The sequence below is a fragment of the Lactuca saligna genome, chromosome 9 (genome assembly GCF_052625555.1).
Source record: "Lactuca saligna cultivar CGN05327 chromosome 9, ASM5262555v1, whole genome shotgun sequence".
In the NCBI taxonomy this organism is placed as follows: Eukaryota; Viridiplantae; Streptophyta; class Magnoliopsida; order Asterales; family Asteraceae; genus Lactuca; species Lactuca saligna.
Genome location: NC_136425.1, coordinates 22,849,876 through 22,871,671, shown reverse-complemented (window position 1 = coordinate 22,871,671; position 21,796 = coordinate 22,849,876). Strand labels below are relative to the sequence as shown.

General features: G+C 32.7%; 2 protein-coding genes and 1 long non-coding RNA gene across 4 annotated transcripts; 2 read left to right on the top strand and 1 right to left on the bottom strand.

The window, feature by feature from the left end:
* The first annotated feature begins 1,944 nt into the window (after positions 1-1,944).
* Positions 1,945-3,157, top strand: LOC145014018 (remorin 4.1-like). Its single transcript, XM_078972371.1, has 2 exons — positions 1,945-2,582; positions 2,667-3,157. The coding sequence occupies exons 1-2, from the start codon at positions 2,082-2,084 to the stop codon at positions 2,856-2,858; spliced, it is 693 nt and encodes a 230-aa protein (XP_078828497.1). The 5' UTR covers positions 1,945-2,081; the 3' UTR covers positions 2,859-3,157.
* An 11,797-nt stretch (positions 3,158-14,954) lies between these two features.
* On the top strand, positions 14,955-17,938 carry LOC145015715 (guanylate kinase 2-like). 2 transcript variants are annotated; one of them, XM_078974189.1, is made up of 11 exons: positions 14,956-15,177; positions 15,647-15,678; positions 15,771-15,878; positions 16,055-16,125; positions 16,197-16,326; positions 16,415-16,777; positions 16,911-17,032; positions 17,105-17,240; positions 17,308-17,353; positions 17,435-17,522; positions 17,603-17,938. In XM_078974189.1, exons 2-11 carry the CDS (start codon positions 15,676-15,678, stop codon positions 17,682-17,684), a joined length of 1,149 nt encoding a protein of 382 aa, XP_078830315.1. In that variant the 5' UTR covers positions 14,956-15,177; positions 15,647-15,675; the 3' UTR covers positions 17,685-17,938. The 2 variants fall into 2 exon arrangements, with proteins under 2 accessions (XP_078830314.1, XP_078830315.1); XM_078974188.1 differs by having other exon boundaries at positions 14,955-15,177; positions 16,911-17,240.
* A 2,441-nt stretch (positions 17,939-20,379) lies between these two features.
* On the bottom strand, positions 20,380-21,177 carry LOC145017724 (uncharacterized). The gene is made up of 2 exons (XR_013666636.1): positions 20,902-21,177; positions 20,380-20,745 (listed from the first exon to the last, which is right to left on the bottom strand). It is a non-coding gene; the product is annotated as an uncharacterized LOC145017724 (long non-coding RNA).
* Between the last annotated feature and the right edge of the window lie 619 nt (positions 21,178-21,796).

Below are 21,796 nucleotides of genomic sequence, written 5' to 3'. Positions count from 1 at the left end.
TTGTCCACTATATATATTTTCCTATAAAAAGGAGATGTCAAAATAAAGTTATAAATAGTGGTTAACACACAAGTTTTTAAGGATTGTCAAACTACTTGTACCTTCAGATGGCTTAAGAAAATTCATAGAAGATGTCTCCATCACATGAAGAAAAACTTAGATATCATGTGTTAATCCTTTCCATCCGACAAATATGAATGCAAATCACTTGTCAAAGTCACATGCAACCATGAAGGTGGGCATTTTAATCCTATACGACTATATTATAATAATAATAAAGACAAAATAAAACAAAACTTAATGAATGCTCCCCATGATTTACAAAAAATATTATTTTGAGGATAATTATCAGAAGCCTTATGATGTTGGTACTTGTGGTTTCAAAACCTTTTATGGTTGGTCATTTTAGCTAACTTTATTAGTAACAAGGTTAAATACATGTGAAATAACTAATTTATCCTTCTATATTATTTTTGTTATTTTTCAATTAAATGTATTCTTCTTTTATCCATACCCTCACACCACCCTTACTTCCTTCTTACTATATGCCCCTCCCTCTTCGTTATTCCTCTCATCCCTTCTCTTCTCACTACATTTGTCTTCTCCATCCACCACCAGGAATTCCTTCGCCATGTGAATCAACTACATAATTTTAAGAAAATGAACGAACGGGTCCGGTGTGTTTGGGGACGAATAAGATGAAAACAAATAAAAAAACTCAGAAACGCCTTTCGATATGGAGATGGGAGGGGTAGGGCGGTGGATCGGAGGAGTGAAACATTGATAAACTAAAGAGTAGAGTCTCGTGTGAGTGAGGCCGATTAAGAGAAGCGGTGGCAGGGACGGGGAGTCAAAGTGGTTGCCGATGATGTGCAATTGCACCTCTTCTCATTGTGGTATCAATGAAATACATGTTATGTATTGTCTATTATCTAAAAATAATGGTTTCGGAGGTTTATATATAATAAGTTACAAAAATGATCCTATAGGTTTATTGAAAATTTCATATTTGATTATTTGGTATAAGAGTATATTAGTCATTTAAAAAAAAAATGAACACTTCAAAAGTAAGATTTAACGTCCGAAAAACTAACAATGCAACAAAATAAATTAACCATGAGAACAAATGTTACGTTTCTGATAGTTATCCTTAAAGTGATAATTTTTTGCAAACTATACAAACCAATCGTGAAATTTTGTGTAATAATAATCATTAGAAAATGCATATTTTCATTAATTAGTTTAATAATTTAATCAAACAAATAAATTAGCTTTTTCATATTGCCAGCATTATTTTCAATGAATGGGCTTAATAAACTTTTTTGGGCTAACCTTCTTATGGGCTAAAATACTCTCAGGCGCAACACATTTATTTAACATTAAATTTTTAAATAGAAGCCCAAGTATAGTTCTTTAAACTTTTACGTAATCCGTGTTCAAGAATCACTGAATCAAGATGACCGATTTGTATAGATTTAGGATGTTACATTACTTGTCCCTTGATAATGTTTTCCAGGTCGATAATTATATGTCGGCCTCTTTTCCCAAAGTATTTTGCGAAGGAAAAGGTTTACGTGGTGGTATAGTTATCATGTCGGGTCATTTGGAGGTACAAGTAACACATGAAAACGTGGAGCTACCAGAATGGTGCTTCTTAAAAAATAACCACACTTACAAAACTGTGACCCGTTAAGTCGTTATTATATATTCGAAATTGAAACAAAAAACGCGTTTTGTCAATTTTATATCCATCTTTAATATTGCTTTAATCAAACCACTCCAATCACTTAAAAATAACTGTTGATGGAGGACCCATGACATGAACCTTCACATATTCAAATCCTTTTCGCCCACCAACTGCAGAAAAAGTTGGAGTAATTTAATCAAGAAAACCTGCAAAGGAAACATCATGAAGACGAGTCAATTACGCGGAAGTAAATTAAACTTTATGATGTCACATTGCATATCAATATCTTGTGATCTCTTGTCTATCTTGTTTAATGCGTATTTTTGTCCATCTGATTAGTGATTACACCCTTTTTGAATACTAAACTGAGAAAGTGCTCTAATTAACCCCACTAATGTCTGATTATGATAGAAGCGTCCAAGATCTTTATAGCGATGAAGATATTAGGGATGTACATGCTTTGACTCCACCGTTTTCCCCTCTTCATTCATCTCTTTCCATGACTACAAGTGATCGAGCTTCACGTGGAGGTTTTTCAAATATGAGTGTCACTAATAGTACACTGGTGCTCGCAGGATCACCCATAGCGAGCAGGAGCAACATAGCTGAAAACGATCATTCTGGCAACTGGGGTTTCGGATTACATCCTTCGGCGGCCTTATCTTCTGTGTTAGGAGATCGTGGTTCTGTTGTAACTGCTGACCATGGTCGAGATGATCAGGTGTTGGTGTCTGTGACAAGCTTCAAGAAGGAAGAGGTTGAATCCAAGATAACAGCATGGAAGAATGCTAAGGTTGCTGAGATCAACAATAGGTTTAAGTGTGAGGACGCCATAATCAAAGGTTGGGAAAGCGAGCAGACTCAACAGTCTGCCTTACGAATGAAGAAAGTCGAGGTATATATTGAGTCAAGTTCTATGTATTAAACATATATGTTGAGTTGATTTGATTTGTTGTTAATTAACTTTCTGTTGTTGCAGAGAAAGCTTGAAGAGAAGCGAGCAAGAGCGTTGGAAAAGATGGAGAATGAGATAGCAAAAGCACATCATAAGGCTGAAGAACGGAGAGCATCAGCAGAGGCAAAGAGGGGAACAAAAATTGCTAGGGTTCTTGAAGTAGCCAACTTGATGAAGGCTGTGGGAAGGTCTCCTGTTAAGAACTCGTTTTTTTAGAGGCTCGCGGCTATCTTCCACTTTATGCATAATTTTATGATGAATGGAGTTGAAGAGGCAGCCCATATGAGTTGGAAATTGGAATCTGTTGTTCATCTTGTTTTGTAAATAGACAAAATTGTGCTTTTGATGTATTAAAGTTTGTGAGGATTGTGTCTTGTATGGTATTTGCAATGTACAAGATGCTACTATTTTACTTGTTCGTATTGTTGGTTATTCCGTGGTCTTTGAAACGAATCAAAGAGATTACTTTTCCCCCTATCTATGACGATCGTTTGTAAAGTACTTAAGTTTCAGCTTTTGTTTTTCTTCATTTCAATTAGAATAAGAAGATTCATTTATTAGGTGTAAAGGGTAAGAGCAGCCATAGGCCTTAGCAATTTAGGAAAGGGAAAAATGACATAACTACCCTACAAATTTTTTAGGATAATAACTTAAAAGGGTAATATATTTTTCGATTTGTACACATTTTGTCACAGATTTTTTTTTGTCTACATTTACCCCTTCAACTTGTTAAACTGTACACATTCAGTCCTTATGACCGGTTTCTCCAAGTTAGCTGGGAAAAATAATTTAATATGATAATATATTTTTCTTTTTGTACACATTTAGCCCTTAATATATATATATATATATATATATATATATATATATATATATATATATATATTTTGTTTCAAAATAAATCATTTTTGTTTTTGTACTAATTCAGTACTTATGAATGATTTCTTTAGGTTTTTCTCACGGCATCTTACGTGAGTCAATAATTGAAGAAGTGTGTGAAGCTGTTGATATTTATGTGTAACGTCTCATTTTCACCACAAAAAATCATCATTTTTAAATAAGACAATCCCTAAATATAAATCAATTATTAAGAAAATATGTTTATTCCAAAATACATTTATCGAAAACCAGAGTAATATAAGAAACGTGGAATCTTCAATATTGTTGATGAGTGTTTACAATCATGTCTTCGCATTTTCATGATCAACGATAGAACCTGAAAACATAAATAACTGGGTAAGCACAAAGTTTCGTGAATTTTACCCAAAATACTTGATACAACAAATGTATTATCATGCATAACGAGCCTACACTCATCAGATTGGAATACTTTGGCCCTATCAGTTATCAGACTGGAATGCCAACATGCAACAGGTCCAATCAATCATCAGACTGGAATATCGACAGTTTGTCGGCATGCCGCCTTCACCCAACCGCTCTTCTCGAGCCTCCGTGCCTACACCTTACAGCCGGCTCGCACCAGGTATCATGACCTATAACATATAGTAGAACCACCTCAACTTATCCCACCACCATATGGCTATCTCACGTAAGATGTCGTGAGAAAAACCTAAAGAAATCACTCATAAGTACTAAATGAGTACAAACACAAAAATGACTTATTTTGCAACAAAAAAAAATATTAATGACTAAATGTGTACAAAAAAAATTAAGGACTAAATGTGTACAAAACTGAGAAATATATTACCCTATTAAGTCATTTTTACCGGCTAACCTGGAGTAACAGATCATAAGGACTAAATGTGTACAGTTTAACAAGTTGAAGGGGTAAATGTGGACAAAATAAAAGTTAATGACTAAATGTGTACAAATCATAAAATACATTACACTTTTAAGTCATTATCTCAACTTTTTATGGTTTATCCATTTAGTTCTTAAAGTTTTTGTCCGGCTATATGGGTCCCTAAACTAGGATATGACATGCTCTTTTAGTCCTTGCCAACCTGTAATAATAACTGGTTCAGAGACATTTTAGACCAAAGAAACTCACATTGTGCCCCTATAAAGCCAAAAAATAAGTTCGGGGATGAATTCGTAACAAATAATGATTTAAGTGATCGTCATGTTATAAAAAGTGGAAATATTTGATAACTTTATGAAAAGCCTTATATAAATATGGTTATATCTTTCTTTTTTCTTCCGGTTTATTCCTCCTAAAACACTTTTACGTGTAAAGATTTTAAACTTTTGTTTTCATCAAATGTAGATGAACAAAATTTTACGATATATATATATATATATATATATATATATATATATATATATATATATATATATAGACACACACACAAATAATCTTTGAGAGTATACGTTTACTTTTGTTTGTATTTCAAAACCTAGAAAGCAACCAATAATTTTACTCGCAATTGTAACAAAGAATTCAGGTGAAAAACTACAATTATGGGATAAGAATTACGTATATGGATACGAGAAGAATGAAACCTGCATTGATCCTCATTTCATCTAGAAAATGATAATATGCATTCTACATCATTTGCTGACAATCAACGTGCCAATCGTGATTTAGAAACCAACAGCCAATCCAACGATCATACATATCCCTAGGATCCAATCAGTGCCATCAGGTTCGACATGTTCCTCATTAGCTCCCTTGGTATCATCTGTTTTTTGTCAGTAACCTGGAAGAGGAGCCCCACTGTAACAACGTAAATTTTCAAAACAAATTTTCATTTTTCAAATATCATAAAACTCATTAAATATTTTCAAATCTCATGTTTAACAAATATCATCATGATAAAAACATATCCCAAGATCATAAAATAAATCTTCTGCCAGTGTGTACGGATCATGTCGGCGCCTTCCCGCGATCATCGTTAGTACCTGAAACACATAACACATAACATTGTAAGCATAAATGCTTAGTGAGTTCCCCAAAATACCACATACAACACACACGCCACTCAAGGCCATAACTCTATGGGACCTTCCGGTCCATGTGTCTCAGGGTACTTCCGTCCCAACCCTGGTAGACCTTACGGCCCTCCCCGTATGACCTTCCGGTCCATACACTGTTGACCTTCCGGTCCATATCATGCTGCTCATAACATAGCATAACACATACATATCACATAGCAACATATATTACATACTCCGCATAACATATAAGACCTTCCGATCACACATAGTTACCACTCTAGGTAAAGTATACTGAGAAGACTTACCTCGTATATTGTCTAGTAATTCACGTGCTCGGTATCCCTGAACCTCGCAACAATGACCTAACCCCACCTAAACACATAAGCAATCATCTCAAATCAATAACGGCTCTCCAGGCTAGACTAGTCAGTTCCAATGTTCTCTCAGAAGGCTAAAAGACCGTTTTACCCTTCTAATGGTCCAAAAGTCCAAGTGTTGACCCAACCATAAAAGTCAACAAAAGTCAACAGTCAAACTTTGACCAGACTCGTCGAATGCACATAGGTGACTCGGCGAAACCAAGCGTGTCCTCTGGATCTTTCTAAACCTCCCTCGACTCGTTGAGTGAACCTTCCACTCGACGGCTACTACTGGTCACGAGTCGTGGGGCAACCCAACTCGACTCGTTGAGTTCCCATATGGACTCGATGAGTTTCTTCCATGACAATCACCCAAACAACTTTCTGAGGTCAGATATGCTTCTCTAACCTATAGATATGACGTCCCCATGTCCAATAATCACGTAAAGGTCAAATCTTGACACTCATGCAACGCACCCACGGCTTCTTTTGGTGAATGGCTTCTAAAATGGCATCATAGGTTCATTTCCTCCATGGAACAACATAAAGCAGGATATATAATGCTCTCTGGACCTCTAAAGGTCTAGATCCAGAGTCTAACACTCAAAGGGACAACATATGCATCAATTCAAGCCAATAAAGGGTGGAGAAAACTCTAGATTCAAGGATCTTGTACAACACAGGAGAAGGGATCGATTTACTACCTCAACAATGAAGATCCAAGCTTGAAAACCACAGAATCCCAATCCCCTTGACCTTCTCTTGTTGGAAACACCTTCTTCTTTGCAAAGCTACAACAAAAAGGATCAAAATAGCTCTCTCTCTCACACAACTCGCTCAAGATCTCTAGGGTTTCTCTCTCTAGACTGGTAGCCGCAAATGAGGGCTATAAGGTCCCTTAAATAGGGCACAAGCCCAGAGATTTAGGGTTTCTGACCTCAGCGCGGACTCGTCGAGTCCACCTATCGACTCGTCGAGTCCGTTCATTAATCCAGTCAGCAAATCACGTTCCTACTTGATGAGTCTACGCATCAACTCGTCGAGTCCCTCCTCATAACTCAAAATAAACAATTAAAATATGATACTTGGAAATCCGGATGTTACATCCACAAGGTGCATCATTTCCAATGAAACTAAATTCATTGAAGGTTTGATGTTGATGCCTTGTCGGGATTGTTCCATTAAGATGGTTGTATGATACGTTCAACAAACTCAGAGTAGTTAACCTAGTAGCGCTCAAGCGAATTTTTTCATCAAGATGGTTCACAGACAAATCCAAAGATTTGAGTTCTCTCATTTCGTCAAAAATGTCAGGAATGTATCCTGTTAATTCATTTTCTGAAAGGGGAAGAGGGTTGTGATCTCTGGTGAGTATGTGTGACGATTGAGGGTGAAGACAGAAAGAAGAGTAGTAATCGATTTCTTGGGAGGGTACAAAATTGAGTGTAAATCTACTTTAGAAGAAAATGAGAGCTTTTTGATTCGTATTGATCCCCAAACTTAACCTTTTGGCTTTAGAGGGGCACAATGTGAGTTTTTTTGGTCTAAAATGTCACTGAACCTGCTATTACAGGTTAACAGAGACCAAAAGAGCATATCATATCCTAGTTTAAGGACTCATAAAGCCCGAAATTAACTTAAGGATTAAATGTGTAAACCCTAGAAAGTTTGTAGGACATTTCTATCATTTTTCCTTTAGTAAATTTAGTCCTTACAAATAGTAAATTCTAAAAAGCAAGGTTAGCTATGAGCAAATAGCACAAAAAACCACTAAGTTTTCAAAAAGGGTTAATGACTAGGAGGCTAATAAGGTTTTAATTTTGTCCACATCAAGCCTCTAAGGTTTTTTTGTACATATTACACCAACCTAATTGTTATAACCATTTAAAGAAAGTAACAATGTTTTAATTTCTTAAGTTTTTGTTTATATATATGACACAAACATGGTTATTATAACCGTTTAAAGAGAACAATAAGGTTTTAATTTTGTTTATATTAGATCCTTATTTTTAATATTTTTATCATTTCATCTAACTTTTTTAAAATTTATATTAGTATCTAGTTAGATGGCATCATCATTTTATCTTTTCATTTTAGTCACACATTCAGCATAACCAACAGTTTCAATTAAAAGGTTACATAACAATTTTTTGTCATTTAAAAAAAACTAATAATAATAATCAATGTCTTAATGATTAAGGTTATGTTCGGCGCGTCATAGCTAGCTGATAAGCTAGTTTATTTTTTGATCTTTTTTAAGTTGTCATCTTTGGCAAGCCAAAAGTAGCTTATAAGCTAGCGTTTTAAAAAGTCATTTAGAGTTGTTTTTTAAAAGTTTTTTTTTTTTTTTTAATTTTACAAATATATGTATTAATTAATTTTAGAAAACATATATTCAAACGTCTTTTTATGTCATTATATAAATTTCGGATAGCTTATAGCTTATAAGCTAGTGGTGGAGCCAGAGTCAAAAGTAAAAAAGTATTGTCGATAAGTAATGGGGTATCCCCGACAAGTAAAGGGTATCCCTAAAAATCTTGTATGTCTAATTTCTTTTCGAATGGTTAATGAATTTGGAGGGTAATAAGGTTTCAAATTTGTCCACGTTAGGTCCTTAAAGTTTTTTTTTTACGTATTACACCAAAACATTTAAATTTTGCCCTTTTAACGTTTAAATGTACAACATTTAAACGATTGTAGCAACCATATTGGTGTAATATTTGAAAAAAAATACCTTAAGAACCTAATGTTGACAAATTTAAAACGTTATTACCCTCATATGTCATTAACCTTTCACTACCTTTTTTTTTTATCAATTTTGACATTTAGAAATTAATGTCACAAATAGTGTCAAATCATCATGTCATGTCAGGGTTATGTTATCAATGACAAACATATCATCATACCATGTCAGTTAGCAACTAGATTGACTGATCAAATGGTCAACATTGAAATAAATTGAAAATTATAATGTTGAGTTCGAACTTTTGAGAAAACTTAATGTCTTAATTGTAAGAAAAAATAATACAATATCAAAATCATTTTTTTTGTAACTGTCTTTTTATGCAACTTGCCTTAATAAAAATAAGAAAATGACAAAAAAGATATACAAGAAAAAGTCTTCTTACATGCACTTAACGTTGCCTTTTTAACGGTATTAGTCAAAAGAACTCGTCGTGTGCAATTTCGAACTTTAAAGAACCATCCCTATTTGAAAAACCCTCAAAAGAACTTGCAATGTGTTTTTTGCCAACCTCATGCATGAGTAGTGTTTTTTAATTGGATTGAAAACCTTTTAATTTTATATAGATTTAAGATATTTGATTTGATATTTGGAGGGTGTTTGATTGAGTTTTTTAAGGAGTTTATTAGCTTATTAGCGGTTTTACACTGCTATAAGTTATAAAGTTGGTTGGATGAAAATAGTTTATTGTGGTGGGAACCGTTAATAAGTCATTGAGTAAATTACACGATCCTAGTCCGAGCATTAAATTACGTGTTTAATCTATATTTTCAAATATTAACTCGAACTGTCGCTTATAAGTTTAAATGTTGCACGTTTAGTACCTGCCTGAAATAACTATATTGTCCTTTCTTTTTTAAAAAAAAAATCTTTTCGTTTGTTTATTATTATAATAATATAAAATTTTTAAAAGGGACCACTATCACCAATCTCTTTCCCTACCATTGCTAAAAATCATCCATCTTGTTTCTCTTCAACCCCTCTTTCTCCTTCCCCACTTTCTGTTCAAATCAGTTGAAGAATAGAAGCCTAAAACCTTACCGGAAATTTGGACCATTAAGACCAAAACTCTTTCCAATGGTGGACCACCATTTAAAACTCCGGCCACCTATCGTTCACCTTCTTAGGTGAACTACCATCGGAGCTACTGAGAAAGAAAATACCATCACTACTTGCACACCACCATCTTTGCACCATCTCCGTAAGCTCCATCTACACAACGTCGTGTCCGCAAGCTCCTTTTACAATCTATGAACGGTTGTTTCCACTGATCAAACATTGTTTCTTATCCATTACTCCGTCAGATCTATAACCCTTTTATCTTCTCCGGTTCTCTCTACCATAAATACACACTATTTTGTTCTTGTTCCGTGAATTAGTGGACATAATGAATTAATTAAGTTGGTATGGTAACCTTTTCATGGATGAAACAGGTTGGGTTATGTTTAAATTTCTAGAGCTATTCTTCAAATTTCTACTCTAGTTTTGTTCTTAGTTTACTATCATTTCAACTAGAAAATACCCTTTTTGTATCAATTAGTGCAAATTGAATAAGTTTTTATCAAAATTTGCAAGTTCTATTTGTAGGAGGGTTTGATTTGAGGTTAGGGTTTTATTGCATCATTCTCTTTTATTTTAGAGGCAAATGGTGGTGTTTTCGAAGGTGGTCGGTGGCTGGAGATGGCTAGTGGCAAGAACCAATTTCATGTGTCTTTTCTATTTTAGTTTGGTTAGTGCTTAGAGTTGTAACCAACCCTAGGTTTTTTTGGTTTTTGCTTTGGTTTGGTCTGCAGGTGGTCGTCGGAGGTCAACTATGGTGACTGTGGGAGATGTTTCCTACATGTTGGAGTGATGGGTGGTGGTGATGTTGTCGGGAAATGTGTAAAGTGAACAAAGGGTGGCCGAAAAATAAAAGGGAAATATATGAGGTGGTGGGACCCACCAAAATAAAAATCATATAATTCAATTTTTTTTTTAATTTCAAAATAATAAACCAATATTTAAAAAAATGAAAAAGAAAAATAAATGATAAAATAGTCTTTTCAGATCAGTCAGAGACTAAGTATGTACCATTTAAACTTATGATGAATGCTCCGAATTAATTTTTAAAAATAAAAACTAAACGCATAATTTACTCGTACTAGGGATACTAGGAATCGATCATATAATTTATTCTAATTTATTTTTTCATAAATTACTCTCCTCTAACTTAGCTTATAAACCAATAAGAATAAACAACCCCTTTTAATTTCAAATCCAAAATCTCACCAAAGTTTAGATACAAATATACCAAAAGCCACAACTTTAAGAGATCTATATTTTCGTACACCACTACTAAAAAAATACATCGGTTTACGACACGGATAAAACAACTATCCTTTAAAGTCAAGTTGACAATTTGACATCACAACCTCAACTTGTACGATTTGCTAAAAATAGTAAATACAATAATATTAGTTTATTTTACCCTCTTTTGAGAAGATTTTTTTCACTATTCCAAATTAAATTCTTACTATAAATTGCCGATATTTTGTATGCCGTTTTTTTTTACTATTAAAATATAGTGATATTAAAGAAACTAAGTTGGAAGATACGGGTAAAACGAGAACAACAAAAGAGAAATTGGATATCGTATGAGAATCACTTTCCCAAATAAATAAACTAAGTTATAAAATCAACCATATAAGTCTTCATTACATAAATTTTCATTTGGAAAATTAAAAATAACACTCAAGGTTTTGGCAAAAACCGAGTGAATCACCAAGATGCTCTGTCTTTTTTCTTTAAGTGGGACCAAAACATTAATAATTTTTACCAAAACACTTATTTTCATTAGAAATTATTAATTTTTTCTCGCCAAAAAAGTAAAAGACAAAATGGTGGTTGATTAAGTTTGCCATCAAAGACGTGTCGACAAAAGTGTTCAAGCATCCTATAGAGGGTGCATATGTAGCCGTCATTACTTCAAATCTCCCAAGAACATATTAAGTATTAACAATGCAACACATGATAGTAAAACACAACATAAAACATTGTAGACATAACATAATTATACAATTAGAATCTAAGTCGTATGTTGAGAGCATGTTGAATGAGGCATGTGTAACACAATTTTCCTTAAAAATATTTCAATATATTATCGGACAAGGGTGTGAAGGCCTTGAAGTTAGAGATACCATGAGATGTTTGAGAGAAGAATAGGAAGACGAGGAGTGGCATTGTCAACCATGAACGTCGTGATGGAGAGAATTGAATGACATACGGGGAGGTGCAAATGGGAAGAAGGCATGAGTTTCTTTTAAAAATACTATGGTTTCTGGAGAGAAGCTTTAATAACAGAAAAATGTATTTTCCCCATAATCAATATCTTCTCATTGAGTCGCGTTAAATACAAGATTACAAGAGAATAAATTCGTAATACAAAATATACACGCATGACCATACATCATTTTTTATACACTAACACCTTCCATAATATCAATATCTAAATCTCGCGCTCAACTACTAATCATTTGATTTTGGAACAACCAAACTATCAAAACATGTTATCTATTGAACATTTATAGATACCAGAACTTTTTGTTGCCAAACACTTATGATTACCAATCAACCAGCCATCAAGTGAACTTTCGAATTGTTCTAAACTAACCAACATAAACATGATAAGCAAAGATATATGCATATGATAAGTTCTGTTTTCTTGTCGTTATAATCTAGGATTGTGAAGGAATAGAATAGATGATTATAATTCAGTGTTGTGAAGCAATCGATAAAGAAGTTGAATACATAATTTTTATTGTAACATCCGTTTATTAAATAAATAAATAGATAAAATTATTAAATGAATAGTAGCCCTAAAATCCATAATATTTAGCGGGTTGTTGGTTTTGAGGAGCCAAATGATATAAATTGAAATTTCAAGGGTTAAAGTATAATTTTAGAATTTAATTTGTAAAGATTTTCAGAAATCAAGGTTGTTTGGTAAAATATTGGACATAAATTAAGTCATATTTAAAATATATATATATGTTTACAAATGAAATTATCACTTTTAAATATACATCATATAATTTAAAATATTTTTCATTGATGAGAAGAAACGTTTTTCACATTTCTAAACATTGGTATAATTTCAAATTATTATAAAAATCAATTCCTAAATCCATGAAATCCAACATTTTTACTTGTTATCAAAGACGTAAAATTTTATTCATAGTCACTTGTCGCTTTATATACATTATCGTCATTTCATTTTATACAATCAATTGCCTAAAAAATAAGTAAAAAAACTTGACAGTCTTTTAAAACATTAATATATAATTAAATAGTAACATGTAACATTAAGTCTGTCGAGATTTGTTCTAAATATATTTATAAAAATAAATAAACGTCAAATATAAGATGTATAAAAAATAAGTTCAATTAAAATAAATTATTCAAATTAATAAATAGTATATTTTAAAATCCAAAAATAAGTTAATAAACTTGTTGAAATATTAGTTAGAAAGTTAGTTTTAAGTTATTTTTAGTTTACTATATATTAGTGTCTAAACTTTCCAAAAATAATGTGACATGTTAAACATATGCTTAAAAAATGATCATTAAACTAAAATAAATAAGAGAAATTAAATAATCTCCTATCTTTTCTTTTTAATTATCTTTTTACCCATGTAAAATAGTGATAAGTGTTATATTTTAATAAAATTAATTATATTTTAGGATACTTGTAATCATTTTAAATGGAAAAGAAAATATTTAGAAAAAAAATAATATTTATTTTCTCAACAAATAATATAGTGTATCAAAGATAACCTTAAAAGATTTTTGTATAAATAAAGAATATGACATATGATCCATAAATACTAGTAGGGGTAGTATTATGGCTTGGAGTCTAAGAAAGCAAAAAACCAAGTCAAAATAGAACCTATTTCGTACCAATCCAATTTTAAAATTTAGTTTACCGTTTGATTTCACACCAAACAAAGTCATAAATTTGGTTTACTGTTTCACTGTTTCAGTTAAGGTCTAGTGGAATTCTGGAATTCGGACAAAAACAAATCAGATCACCAAAAAATATTTTTGGTTTGAAACTTCATGTTTTATGTTTGAAACTTTGGCTTATTATTTTGAAAGCTTAATTTTAGATTTTATTTTTAACTCTAAAATTTGTTTTCCTAGATTTTTAAACCAAATTTAATCGGTTTTTGTTTTGATCATGGCCTCGAATTTGGTTTAATTTGGTATTAAATGTAAAAAAAAACCATAAACCGAATTGATTCTCATTCGAAATTACCCTAAATAACAAATCGGATATAAAATAAGAGAAAATTCATAAAATGACAAAATTGTGGGTGTGTATGAAGAATTTGACCATGAAAAACTACAATTTGTAAAATGTCAATGACTTCCGTAGAGACCCTCTCTATAGAAGCCTTATAGCTTTGAGGAATGTAAACAGCAATGAGGAAATGAGGTGGCAGGGAAAAAGTCAAAAAAATCCTGAAATTTAAAAAAAAAAAAAAAAAAGAGAACATAATTCCGCAGAGGCTTCTGTGGATCTGCAAAAAGGTCATTTGCGAATCTGTTCTTTATCCACACACCTCTGAGAAACTGTTATTTGGCTAACCATAGCAAAAATTGGAATTTCCTAACTGTTTCTTATCAATTAAACTAAGATATACCATAAAGAACATATATTTTTTTCAAGAAAGATAATGATACAAAAAAACACAGCAATTTTGTAACAACAATCTTTCTTCAATCGTCCGATGGTTCATGTTCCGGTCTTCATTCCGCAGCAACGTCCCCCCCCCCCCCCCCCCCCCCCCCCCCCAAATGGCCTAAACCGTTCGCACTTCCGTAGCCAAACAGATATGAACCATTTTTTTTTTTTTTTTTTTTTGTGATTTTACAATATTAACTTTGTCACCTCAATTCCTCATAGATAGTGCCATTCATCAGAGTTTTTAGGCTTCCGCAGTGACCTCTCTGCGGAAGTTATGATTATTTTACAAAACATAATTTTTTATAATTATAATCTTCAAACAACCGATTTTTTCTATGATCATTTCATAAATTTTATACTAAAATAAGTCATGAATGAATAAGAAAACAAAACCAAAATGTTTGTAGTCTAACGGTATTCGGTGTTGTCTTTCTCTTTAAAGTTGAGGGTTTAAGTCATATTATGAAGATAATGGGTTTAATGAGTAATTTAGAAATATGTTTTAGTAGATTTACCATTTTAAAAAAAAAAACAAAAAACAAAGTAAATAGAAAAAGAGAAAAGAATAAAGAGGGGGGACTGCAAACGACCCAAGAGGCCAAGATCCGCCTCCTTACCAATCCTCTCTTCTCTCTCCATAAATATGGCGGTCTACGTTTCTTCTTTCATCATCTTTTTCCTCAACCATCTTGACTTTTCCAATCCCAAGTTACTTCCGCGTTCATATTTAACCTCCACAAGTGATCTCGCATTCTCAAATTCATCCCCCCATTCTTTTTACAGATTATATCAAATTTTGCCCTTTCTCAGGTAATTCTTCTTCAAATGAATCAAATCTGTGGTATGATCCTTTAATTCAAAACATTGGCTGGTATTTTAGCAAAAAAGTGTTTTTTTAGTTGATTTTTTTTTTCAGATTTCAAACGAAAGCAGAGCAATTGTTCTTCGCTTGTTTCAGCACTGTCGTAAAATAACCTGTACAATGTCCATTTATGATGATTTATTTTATTGGTTAATCGGATTTTTAGGGTCTAACATTGTTTGGGTTTTGGGGTTTTAATGGTGATATATATATATATTTTTTATTCTTCAGTTTCTAGTTTGAAAGATTTGCTAATCAATTCAATAATAGTGGCTTTTGTCTGTTATATGGATTTAGTATCTTTCCAATTTCCACCGCCTGGAAATTTGTCTTTTTGTTTACTTTTTGTAAGATCTTGAAACCGAGATAAGTTTCATTTGCTTTAATAATTGATTTTTGATAATTCTCTTTGCTCAGGTCTTAAATCTGTTGAAAACATTGCTCTAATGGTGAGCAAAACCTCCAATTATTAACGCATTGATAAGATGCAGTAGGAAATTTGATCAATTCTTTAACCTTTCCCTTTTCTTTTGGTAATTAGGGTGAAGCTCCAGCTTTCATTGCCGATGATCTGCAGACCAGTTTTTCAAATGGGCTTCATTTGAAACTAAATGAGTTTGAAACAGCTACTGTTATTGGGAATAAGACAGTATGTTGTTGAACCAATTCTATTTCATTTGACATATGTTAAAAGCTTGGTGTAGGCTGATTTCAATACAAAGTCAAAAAATTACATTTTTTGCTATCTCTCCTCTATGCAAAAAGACATGATTACCCTTCTCATGTCATTATATCTGAATCATCATATCTTTTCGTTTTAATCAGTATGTCATTGGTGGGATTAGTGATCCGACATCAACTGGAGTTCGTATTTTCAATAAATCAACTGGTAACTGGTGAGTTTTTTATAACTCATATTGTTTCTTTTTAACAGTTTTGATTTATAAAGATTCATTTTTTTGTAAAGGGTGATTCCGACAATTCTAGGAACAAAACCAAAGGCATTCAAGGGCCATTCTACAATACTCTTGAATAAAGATAGAATCTTGATTATCAAAACCAATTCCAAATCCAACGACAGTATTTGGTTTCTTGAGGTGGGTATTCCAAAAAATTCCACAAGTTTCATGACAATATCATAATGATCTTCACTGATCTTTAATCAATTTCATGATCCCATTCTAGGTGGACACTCAGTTTGTTGAAGATCAGAAGAAGAAATTTGAAACTGAAGTAGTTGCTTGGAGTAAGGGAGTTGTAGGTGATGCTGAAAGACCAATAGTAATTAGTGGGCCCTCTGGAGTGGGTAAGGGCACACTAATCAATATGCTAATGAAAGAGTTCCCTTCAATGTTTGGGTTCTCTGTTAGCCACACTACTCGGGCCCCACGAGAGAAAGAGGAGAATGGTGTTCATTATCATTTTACAAACCGAAGTGTCATGGAGGAAGAGATTAAAGCAGGAAAGTTTCTTGAATTTGCTGCAGTTCATGGAAATCTTTATGGGACTAGTGTAGAAGCTGTTGAGGTTGTTGCTGATGCTGGAAAGGTATTGCTTTTATCATCATGAGAAACCCTCTTTTCTCTAACTCTTCTTTCTGCATTAAGCCAAAAAGAAGCACCATGTTTGGTGTTCTTTCTGCATTAAGAGATGAAATCTACAATAAAGTTTTATTATGTAGAGATGCATCCTTGACATTGATGTTCAAGGGGCAAGGTCTGTTCGGGGTAGTTCACTTGAGGCTATTTTTGTCTTTATTTGCCCTCCCTCATTTGAGGAGCTTGAGAAGCGCCTTCGTGCAAGGTTTGAGTTTTTTTGTTTGTGTTTTTGTTCTTTAAGTTGTGGATCAAATAAGTCATCAATTTGGTCAAACAGAGGGACAGAGACTGAAGAACAGATCCAAAAAAGGCTTAGAAATGCCAAGTCGGAGCTTGAACAAGGAAAATCTTCTGGCCTTTTTGATCATGTTTTGGTGAATGATGATCTTGAGGCTTGTTATGAACGGCTTAAGGTGAAATTACTTTTTTAGCCATTGTTAGATCCGAGCTTTTGGTTAATCTGATTTGTTTTGTTTGTAGAAAATCTTGGATCTTGATGGAAGCTCGGATGCTACCCTAAAAGCGCGTAAGTTTGTCAACTTTTTTTGAACTTGTAATTTAATCTCTTAGAAAAGTTCTCATGGAGCTTTGGAATTGTTGAATCCAGAAACCAAGGTGTTCGATTTGCCAATGGAGTTGTCATTGTCCAAAATCAATGAAAAGATCCTGATAAACAGTGGGAATGATGATCGAAGGTATGTATAAGAAACACAAATTCCGACATTTTTTTTTGAATTAAAATTAAAATGGTAGACTTATTGTGAATTGTTTGCAGGATTGTGCTGGACTTATCTTCCATGAAAGGTGGGGCCCCTGGGCGGACAAGAGGGCTGTGTATGTACACCACTGGCAACTGATGGTGTCAGCCTTTTTCGATACTAACTTTAGTAATGAATTTCTATTTGATTTATAATTTTAAGGGAAACCCAAAAGGATTAACTTCAGGAAAGGAGAATGGTGGTAGTTTTTTTGATAATTATTTTCCTAGATTTCGGTCATATTCATGATTTAGAAGTAGAAAAATGAAGTAGCTTTTGGAATATTGCTTTGTATTTGACCAGAAACTGATTGATTCTTTAAACGTATGGAAACAGAAAAGGAATTTTACTCTTGTACAATGTTTAGAAAGGAACTGGAATTTGTCAAATGAAATTCAATTTTTGACCGGAAACTAATTTTAATTGAATTCTTAGTAGAGACTAAAATGTATATATCCTTAAACAATCCAAAATAAAATTAATGTTATTCTTTTCGTATAAACAAAAAGTAAATTTCATAAGAAAACTAGTCTACTAATTTGTTCACTAACTTGTAAGAAACTAACATATAATTGAACGACATACCGGAAGCGATACTGAAAAAGGAATTGTGGGTACAAATCGCCATGAAGACAATGTCGTCACATGTGCACAACGATAAAATATTGCTGAATGAATTGAAATATTGCTGAATGAATTGAAATATGTTGTAAATATATGTGGAATGTGGTCTGCCAATTTGAAATTGGGTCAATTAATTGGGCCTACTTAAAATTCTTAATATCCATAATAAACTAATACGTTATACATATAATCTTAACCGAATAACATTAATTAAATTACTAATCAATGTATTATACGGATATAATATAACCGGGTACGGGGTGGGTTGGGGAATAGGATACCCGGCCCCGGCCTCAATTTTTTCTATACGGGAATCCCTAGTCCCATACATGTTATCCGGTTTTGTGGGGAATACCCATCCACGATCGGGGCGGGTCAACCAGGTTCCCCAATGGACCGGGTCAAGTTTACATGCCTAATTATTACATGTATTTATATTTAAGGTGACAATTAATGATACGACACGACAAGGGTGATTCCATTTACATAACCTTAACTTAAACATCTAAAGGGTTTTTTGTCCAAATCATCCTCACTTATTCCCAATTTTATCAAGGGTGATTCCATTTACATAACCTTAACTATCATAACTTCTAATCAAATCGGGAATAAGTGGAAATGATTTGTAGCTTGAAACCTCATTAGTAACTTCATATTTTGGCAAAAACTTGAATATCTTAAATTTGAGAGATTTGAGTTTACTAACCCTTGATGGAAATGGAACAAGGAAATGTTGAGAATGGGATGAATCTTGAATTTCATCACTTAATAAAAAATAATTTAATAAAAATAAAATGGAATGATGGATTACACCACTTAATGGAAAACTTGTCAATGTATAATATAATGAAGAATGGAATGGAATCACATATTCCATAATTTAATGAAAGAAAAAGGAATGCATAATTTTTATGCTACATATTGGAGTGTATAATTGATGTCTATTGAGGGTATTATTAGCCATAGTCAATAAGATAAACCCTTGTATGTATGGTCTCGTTGGGTAAAGAGGTAGACACTTGTATGTGTTTGAAAATGGGTATTTTAGATCATGAAAGTGAAGATATACATCCCAAAAGTTGTCAAACGACATTTTACAACTAAAATATAGTATAACGAACTCCTAAATGTGCATAGTAGGGTCAATTAAGATGTTAAATGGGTGAAGATATGTAAAGGTTGTTGAGTTTTTGAAAGTTAAACATGGTTTTGTAGACAGCTTTGGCCATAGAAAAGATACAAGAAAGTGCTATCAATTTAAAGCTTATTCCATACAGATATCTTAAGGTGAGTAATTTGTTTTGTTACCCTTATTATGAATGAAGTATGAGATGATTGAAATGATAATGATAAGATTAAACACGAAACTTTAGTGATAAGTACTCAAGTGGAGTTCTAGAGTCAAATCCCCTTTAATGACACAAGATGTGTCCAAAGGCATATGAGACAAGGTATCTTTAACTATATTAACGACACATGATGAATCTAAAGACGTATGATGAGCCATTAACTATTCTCAACACTCAAGTAGTGTCTAAGGTACATATGGAGTCTTTAGTCATATTTAAAGGCACGAGTTGTATTCTTGATCCTTTTAAAGGCACAATTGGTGTCTTGGGCATGAGTGGCGCCTCCCAATTTTCAAATGGTATAAACGAAGTCTTTAGTTTAAAATTTGTGATAAATGGACTTATATATGGATTAAAGTGGACTGGACGACTATAGCGATACACACTTACTTTATAAATGTTAAAATGTCTTCATGACTTGTTTCATTTTGTTGAGCATATTACACCACAGTTTATTTTTTATGTTTAAAAAGCAGCTTATGCTTTATGTTTAAAAATGAAAGTAAAAATACAACTACGTGTGTTACTAGAAAAAATGCAAACACCCATGTTTTCTTCATTTTCAAAATCATTGCAATTTTTATCCCTTGTATTTTCTGTTAACCATGTTTAAGGCGACCCCAAGTTCTTTTACACCAAGTATTTTCTGCCGGACGACTTTATATTTTTTTTCGTTCATTCATATAATTTCTTTTAATATTTATAATTGTATTTGATTACATTATTATATATGTTTATATATAATTGAATTATGTTTATCTTTTTGATTTAGTTAAAAGATAACACATGAACGAGAAAACTCGATTTTATAAACAAACAAATATGAAAGCCCCTTTAACCAAATTTTTTCATTTTAAGGTGATTTATATTTTGACCACTGTATTTTACGTTCAATGGTGGGATCAACAAGAAACTTCTTCCATGTTCCAGGTTCATCGTTCAAGTTCCTGTGGGGTTTCACTTTCGTAATCAACATCTTTGACAAGATCAATCTCAGATTTCAAACTACAGCAATTTTAGGCATTTTTTATTTTCGAAGTTAAATTAGGGTTCTTGTAAGACTGTTCCAAATTGGCGAATCTTTCAAGAATAGTTTGAACATTCAGTATTATCATCTTCAAACGCTCCCTGTGCTCAATATATTAACAGCAGGAATCAAGAACTGAGCAGGCGAGAAAAATCCAAACCTGTAATCAAATGAGCGAAAACAAAATCAATTTCAAAACAGGTTCTTCTTTCAATTAATAAGAATCCAAAAAGCTACGAAAAGGATTTATAAGAATTAAGTGCAGATCGAGTTAGACAAAACACAGAGCACTAATGAAAACCATATGCACTCAAACCTCGATTTGATTGAGGGATTAAATACGATCACGATGCAAAGAGATCTCAGATCTCGGCTAACAATTATCATCAACAAGTAACATTGCCTCAAAACTTAAGAACACGTTGTAGCCCAAAAAACCACGGAAGCCGTCTGAAAACAACGTCTTCTTAAGTTTTAGAGGCGATGACACTTCGATTGGATAGTAGTCGGTTACTGGATGAATGGAAGAACGTTGAAGGGACGAAACAGATTTATGTGACTGCGAAGTGGGAAGGTCCTTCAGCCTTCACAATCACCCCAAACCCTAATCTCCATTTTCGCCCCCCGACTTCTATTTATACTCATGAGAAAATTAGGGTAACATAGGAGACACTAGATCACCGGTCCAGCACGATCTGTCAACGAACGGTCGAGATCGGTATTCTTTTTTTTTTTTTTTTTTTAATTTATTTATTTATTTATTTTTTTACTATTATGTGCAAAATAGATAAAGCAAATATCAGAAAACAAAAATCACCAAATAATCATTTTTAACAAGCGGAAAAAAACAAAATTTAAACTATTTTAATAAACAGAAATATATATATATATATATATATATATATATATATGCATATGGGAAAACTGAATATACCCTTAAGGGTATATAAGTTTAGGTACCCAAACCTACCATAATACGTTGTTTTGTTTGATATGTTGATTATAATGTTCTTAAACTTCAACCCCTAACTTAATTTACTTTCTAGATTTTCAAAATTTCACTACTATCTTTCTCTTATATCACATCTTTTTGTCGAACACTACTAGACTATATATATTATAATTGAAAATGAATATTATGTAAAAAGAAGATAAATGTGAAATTTAAAAAAATCTTCGAAGTAAATCATGTTAGAAGTTAAATTATAAGA

Excerpts from the sequence above, each read along its gene's own strand:
- LOC145014018 (XM_078972371.1), top strand. The coding sequence starts at position 2,082 with ATGTCTGATTATGATAGAAGCGTCCAAGATCTTTATAGCGATGAAGAT. Across the intron at positions 2,583-2,666 it reads TACGAATGAAGAAAGTCGAG|AGAAAGCTTGAAGAGAAGCG; the intron begins GTATATATTGAG and ends CTGTTGTTGCAG.
- LOC145015715 (XM_078974188.1), top strand. Across the intron at positions 16,126-16,196 it reads AATAAATCAACTGGTAACTG|GGTGATTCCGACAATTCTAG; the intron begins GTGAGTTTTTTA and ends TTTTTTGTAAAG. Across the intron at positions 16,327-16,414 it reads ACAGTATTTGGTTTCTTGAG|GTGGACACTCAGTTTGTTGA; the intron begins GTGGGTATTCCA and ends ATCCCATTCTAG.